At 24.6% G+C, this 6,667-nt stretch overlaps 3 protein-coding genes across 3 annotated transcripts in view, besides 10 other annotated features; 2 read left to right on the forward strand and 1 right to left on the reverse strand.

Annotated features, from left to right (window-relative positions):
* Positions 1–5: 5 nt before the first annotated feature.
* Positions 6–536, forward strand: EDI_220490 (brix domain-containing protein, putative; the record flags this gene model as incomplete). Its single annotated transcript, XM_001734343.1, has 1 exon — positions 6–536. One exon carries the CDS (start codon positions 6–8, stop codon positions 534–536), a length of 531 nt encoding a protein of 176 aa, XP_001734395.1.
* A 15-nt stretch (positions 537–551) lies between these two features.
* Positions 552–582: a sequence feature (AT_rich).
* Positions 583–834: 252 nt separating this feature from the next.
* Positions 835–1,007: a microsatellite.
* Positions 1,008–1,249: 242 nt separating this feature from the next.
* Positions 1,250–1,533: a repeat region.
* Positions 1,534–1,628: 95 nt separating this feature from the next.
* Positions 1,629–1,714: a microsatellite.
* Positions 1,715–1,784: 70 nt separating this feature from the next.
* Positions 1,785–1,958: a microsatellite.
* A 647-nt stretch (positions 1,959–2,605) lies between these two features.
* Positions 2,606–2,649: a sequence feature (AT_rich).
* Positions 2,650–2,695: 46 nt separating this feature from the next.
* Positions 2,696–2,783: a sequence feature (AT_rich).
* Positions 2,784–2,815: 32 nt separating this feature from the next.
* Positions 2,816–2,854: a microsatellite.
* Positions 2,855–2,874: 20 nt separating this feature from the next.
* On the forward strand, positions 2,875–4,185 carry EDI_220500 (uncharacterized protein; the record flags this gene model as incomplete). Its single annotated transcript, XM_001734344.1, has 1 exon — positions 2,875–4,185. One exon carries the CDS (start codon positions 2,875–2,877, stop codon positions 4,183–4,185), a length of 1,311 nt encoding a protein of 436 aa, XP_001734396.1.
* Positions 4,186–4,238: 53 nt separating this feature from the next.
* Positions 4,239–4,276: a sequence feature (AT_rich).
* A 477-nt stretch (positions 4,277–4,753) lies between these two features.
* Positions 4,754–4,789: a sequence feature (AT_rich).
* A 1,126-nt stretch (positions 4,790–5,915) lies between these two features.
* The window catches only part of EDI_220520 (uncharacterized protein), a gene marked incomplete at both ends in the record, with an annotated part of 1,876 nt that continues 1,124 nt past the window's right edge, over positions 5,916–6,667 (reverse strand). Inside the window, one exon of the mRNA XM_001734345.1 lies at positions 5,916–6,654. Within this exon, the coding sequence (XP_001734397.1) occupies positions 5,916–6,654 (739 nt within the window). The remainder of the gene's footprint in view (positions 6,655–6,667) is intronic.

Raw genomic sequence — 6,667 nt, forward strand, 5'->3', positions numbered from 1 at the left:
AAGAGATGTTAGTTAAAGAATATAAACCAATTCACGAATTTGAAGGAGTTAAACCTCCTTCAGCAACACGATTAATGTATAGTTTTAATGGATCGGAATTTGAGACAAATGAAGAATTTAAAATGTTTAAGAATATGATAATTGATTTTTATCATAATGACGTTAATGAGAAATTAGTTGTAGATGAATTAACTGCTATGATGGTTTTTACTGTTGTAGAAGGAAAGATTTATATGACTGTTTATTATATTAAAGCTACATCAACTTCTATTGAAAGTCATGAAGTTGGACCTCGTATTGTCATGGTACCTGGCAGAAACAAATTTGGAGCTGAAGATATGAGAGAAGAAGCAATGAGAGTTCCACAAGAACTTGTTGCACCAAAGAAAAAGAAGAACGTTTCAAAAGATATGTTTGGACAAACTATTGGAAGGGTACATGCTATTAGTGAAGATTTAGAACATCTAAATAAGAAAATTAAATTACCGAAGGCTTTGAGAGAATCAAAGAAAGAAAAAAAAATGAGTAAGAAATAATTGATTGGTGATTACATTTTTTTAATTTATTCAAAAAATTATTTTTCTATTCATATTTTCTGATGAAAATGTTTTTTTTAGAAACTAACTTCTTTGAATCATAGAAAGAGAAAATATATATTACTTAGGAGATATATTACAATAAGATATTACATGTACTGAGAGTGAATGGGTTTGGTGATTCCAATACTTTTTCTTTCAATTGTATTTTTCATATCAAACATAGTGTAGTACAATATGAATAATCTAATCTATCTTATAGTCCATTCTAATCATTATTATTTTATCTTTTTGTTAAATGTTATCATAATATTTTGTTGCAATATAATTTTAATTTAAATAATTGTTATATTCTAAATAATTGATTATATATTAATTATATTATTATTAGTATTTTATTAATTATTTATACAGTATCTTCTTTATCTAATTTATAATATTTTTCTTTCAATTTCATTATATTATTTGATAAATATAACTTAATTCATTATTTCTTTCTTGACGAGTTAGATATAATTAATATATCCTTTATTATCAATCTTTTGATGATTAAATTATATTCTAAAATGAAATGAATAATCATAAACAATTATTCCATTGTTATATATTATAATAACAATTTTATTTGCCATCATTATCTGGTTATTGTTTGTCATTAACACTGTTTGTATTGAAATCTCTATAAATCCAAATTTTGAATAAGTATATAATAATACTGATTTTATTATATAATAATGTTATTTAAAATTCAATAAACATAAATGATATTTAATAGAATGATAAAATAATAAATAAAATGAAGTGTTATAAACGTGTATTTAAGTATTTAATCATCTTATTTTAATCTGATATTTATTAAATTAAAATGGAAGAGGTAATAAACAAGAACACTCATTTCTTTAAAGAAGAAATAGAAACAATTCCAAATATTCAACAATCAATTGATGATATTAATAAACATTATCATTATTATTTAGGAATATTAAAAAGTATTTGATTTTGTGGTGTTCTTTATTTTCATATCTTTTGTAAACTGCCTTTTCTCATTATTTACTCTTTTTCTTTCTTTAAAATTATCACTTCAAACCATTCTTTTATTTTTATATACCTACTCATAATTTTTATTTTTCTTTGCTATTTTTTTAATACTCCTTTGTTTTTATTCTTCTTAGTATTTTAGTAAATGTTTAATTCATTGATGAATTATTTATTGGCTATTATCTTCCTGTAATATTGTCTCTATTGCTCTTTACCTTTTTGGTTATTCTCAATTTTCTTATTCATTGTCTTGTTAATTCAATTATTTTTGTATTTGCCTATTCTTATTTTTCTTTCCCTAGTTTATTGTGTCTCTTAATACTTTCATCATATTGTTACATTTATTTCTTAATTTTTGATATTTTTTTAGTTTCTTATAAATTTTCCTTAACTTTTTAATTTAGCTTTACACTATGAGTTTCTTGTTTGTTTTTAATTTCTTCAAATATCCTTCGAATTTGGATAGACTTAATTTCACTTTTTGATTTGTGTTTCATGTTTTCTTTCAATTTCTCTACCCTGTTTCTTTCCTCTTATGGACGTGTCATTATTTTTGTTCATGTCCATACTTACTTCTTATTTTTTGTGCTATTCTTCTACCACTACACCCTTTTCACATAGTCTCTCATTCTTTATTCTTTACTGTTTTGTATTATGACTTATAATAGAGTACACGGTAATTAACTAAATTGAGTGTGGCCATACATAATTTAGAGCCCAGTCTCAAAGGACGCATTTATAATTACCGAGCAAATAAAACAAAGAAGGTTGTTTCTTTATACTCTCTTATTAGTTTTATTGTGAGTTATAAGCTAACGTCAAGTATTTAATTTATTTTTGTAAATAAGGGAGATTCGATTTTAGATTAATAGGAAATAACTCGAAATAACAAATCAAAAGAAAATTGATATCTAAATTTTTGTGGTTGACAAGAATCACGATGAAGTAATTAGTATAAAATGTCATTTAAATGAATACAATAGAAAATCATATAAATAAAAAGAAAAATGAATCAAAAAAAAAGTATTGGGTAAAATTTTATAAATAATGTTTAAAAGAAAATGATATTTTTAAAGAAAGTTTTGTTAGTTTTTAAAAAGAGACGTAAGTATTTTTCATTGATAAATATAGTTTTATTTCTATTTTTATAAATATTAAATAATAATTATAAATAAAGAATGAATTAATAAAATACAATTTATTTAATTACCAAATTTATTGTTTTGCCGATTCTTCATTCGAAAATAAAAAAAGATAAAACTAAAAATTAAAAATGAAAAAATTATAAGATTTTTAAATAATGCATAACGAAGTAGATAACCAAGAATATCCTAAAGTATGTCGTATTTGTTTAGATCTTAATAGTGATGAAGAACTTATTGCTCCATGTGGATGTGATGGACCAAACAAATGGGTGCATAGATCATGTATTAATGCCTATAGAATTTTTTGTAATGATCCTGTTGCTTTTGGAAAGTGTTTACAGTGTGGAGTAGATTATACATTTAAACATGTTGTTGAACATTCTGTTCCATGTTTAATTACTAAGTTTATTTTTAAATTAATCTTTCAAGTATTATTCTTATTCCTTGCAATTTGCTTATTTGTATTTATTTCTGGAATAATTCCATATGCAATTGATAATTATTCTACTCATTATTTCTTATCAGAAAATGATAGTACTTGTCATTTTTTCTCTGACCCTTATTTCTTTGTTAGAGATATGGTCTTAGGACTTGCTCTTGATTGTTTTGTTTTAGGACTCTGGAGTATCTGTGGAATGATTTCAAGATGTCTATGTGGAGAACATAAAGATACTATTGATGAAGAATTGTCTTATACTGATACTCAACGTTTAGGAGCTTGTTGTAGTCTTTCATTATGTTGTATGCCATTTATTTATAAAAGATCTATATTATCAAGGTATGGATGTTGTTATGGATGTTTTATGTTTCCAAATACTTGTCCTAATTGTCATGATTGTATGGGATGTGGATTATTAACTTGTATGTGTTGTGATTGGTGTACTGATTGTTGTTATGTTTCTCCTTATCATCGTTCAATACATAATGGTAATTGTTGTGTATTAAGTTGTTATCTTTGTGCTGAAGGTTGTAGAGATTGTGCAACAACATGTGATGCATGTGATACATGTACAGGATGTAATAGTTGTGATAGTTGTAATTGTTCTGGATGTAAAGGAGATTGTAAAGGAGGAAACAGTGGGTCAGGTTTAGGAGCAATAGGAATTTGTATATTAATAATCATTGGTATTATTATTTGTATAGGTGCTGTAGTAGGAACCTTTGCTTTTATTATACTTCTTTGTTATCTTGTTAGATTGAATTTCAGTTATATAAAGAAACAAGCAGAATCTGAAGTCTATATCATCGATAATTGGGATGAGTCAATTCATCCAATGCCAACTCGTGAACCACCAGTTCCTGTTTATTATGACCAACAACCAACATACGAAGCTCCAATAGTAAAGCCTCAAACAGTTAACATGGCAGTATTTAATCAACAAACGGTTGACCAAACTCCATTATTAGGAGTTGATATTAATCCTACAATGGCTAGTGTCCCACCTCCATCGAATCAGTATTATTAACAAACTAATTAATTAACTTTTATTTCTCACTTAAATTAGTTTGTGTTCCAAAGAAAAATAATTAAAAAGTAATAAAAAGAATAATTAAAAAGAGAAAACATTAATTTTACAAACACTAACTTATTCTTCCTTATTTTTAATAAGCTATTTATTCTTTTATCAAGTTAATAGATTAGAAATAGAACAATTAGGTTCTAAGGAAATAAGTTAAATAAAAAAAAAGAAGTAAGAAAATGAGAATAAAACAAAAAGTTTAATTTATTTTATCAGTGTTAATAATTTTATTCATTAATAGCAATAAATTAAACAAATTTCAGTGTTATTCGAACAGAAGTGGTTAGTTGTTGTTAGTTAACTAGATTAAGTCAACATAAAAAGAGTATTTATAGTAATATTCTATTATTTATTCAAATAAAACTATGGAAAAGAAGTCAAAGAAAAAATTACCAAAATGAAAGAAGATAAAATAGATGGAATGGTATTATCTATTAGAAGTTGGATTAGAATTATTATTTCAAAGTCTATTTGAAATAAGAATAGAACTATAGTCTAAGTTTGGGACAAAGAGAAAAATTCATTTAAAATATTTTGATAAAATTTATTTGTTTGTCATAATCAACAAGAAACTAAAAATTGGGTAGAAAAAAATAGAAATAGAGCCAGAGTATATGGTATTATTGGTTTACCATTAGTTTTTAGTGTTAAAAAAGTGGGTGAAGAGTTCTAATTTTGTTTATAGTTCTATTTAATGTTATCATAAACATAAATAATTCATACACAAGGGTTATTTAGATTAACTTGTAGTATTGGTGAACTTAAACTATTCAAAGAAATAAGAGAGTTAGATAAAGGTATTGGAAGTGATTTTAGTGGTGAATGTGTAGTTATTGGAACATTACAAAAAAGTTGTTTAAAGTTAATGGTAGAACTAGTCATTTCTTTTAATAAAGCAATAGACTTTAGTCATTGAAACAAGACCCCTAGTCCTAAACATTTAATTGACTCATTACCTATTCTAAATCAAATACCACTCTATTTATTCTTCTTCAATTTTTACAAGAAATTTGTTCTAATTAACAAGAAAATATGATAACTTTTCAAAATATATCAATTTGCTTCATTCTTTGTGTTTGTAGATTACCTGAAATCAATTCACAAGATGAGATGAGTTTTAGTGTAGAGTGTATTTCTTCTTTTGAATTTATACTAGCAAATTTGATTCTTTATTTGAATCTATTGAAAAAAAGAAATGAAACATTTAGAACAGAATTTCTTATGGAAACTGCTTTTAGTTATGAACCACATATAGATTATGGGGCATTCTATATAAAAATAAATTGATTTCAAGAACTAGAAGAGATTCTAAAAGGTTATCTGTTTTTCAAATTGTTCATAGAATGAGTCTATAAGCCCTATTATTAGAGAAAATTGAATAAAGGAAAAACTGAGTCTATCTGAAATAATGATAACCAAATAATATTTGTTCATTAATCAAAATCACCATTACTTAAAGTTAGTGTTGATCTATTTGAACAACCACTAAGACCAACACCAGAACTGTTACAAGAAAATGAATCAAAAAAGAAAGAGATATTTACACATAGAATTAAAAGACATTCAATAGAATTATTTTCTGAAATATTGAAAAATGAAGAAAATTAAATAAGTTTTAAATGATAATTTTCTGTTGTTTCAAGAATTAGTATGATTCAGTTAATTCATTTATTGTTTTACTTTATCTCACAACAAGGCTCAATTTCATGCATTGTTTTTGTAAAACATTTGTTATGATATCTTTTATGACAAACACAGCATTCTAAATCCATACAATTTTGTCCACAAACACAACAGGTTCCAACTATTTCTGACTTAATAATATTATGACGTTGTAACTTTGTACCAAAATCGTATAATTCTTTATTACTTAATATAATCATCCTACAATCTCTTTTATGTCGAGATTCTGCTAAACAAATAGAGTCTATCATAGATACTTTTATTTCTGCATTATACACAATATTTCCTAATGATGAAATAATACTGTAATGTGTTCTTCCAGCAATAAAAACATAATTTCCATAAACTTTCATTATTGATGGTGTAAAATTCATTGGAATAGTTTTTATTCGTTGATAATTGAAAGAAACAATTCCGATTTGATTAAACATAGGCATAGCAAGCCAAATATTATTATTACAAATAGTAAATGCTGAAATATCATTTAAAGCTGAGTCATTATTTTCTTTCTCTGTCATAATTTCATAACTATTTATTTTCTTATTTTTAAGTGAAAACAATAACGTTCCTACAATATATGGATGAGTTCCAAAGTCATAATTTATTTTTTTAACAAAAGTAATCTTTTCATTACCAAATATATATAATTCCTTGGTTTTATTCATTATATAAATATCATTAATACTTGGAATGAAAAATTTAAATTCTTCAAACTTGATAAATGTTGATGTTCTTTTACGATAAG

This window comes from Entamoeba dispar, genomic scaffold, assembly GCF_000209125.1.
Source record: "Entamoeba dispar SAW760 scf_1105229458219 genomic scaffold, whole genome shotgun sequence".
Classification (NCBI taxonomy): Eukaryota; Evosea; order Mastigamoebida; family Endamoebidae; genus Entamoeba; species Entamoeba dispar.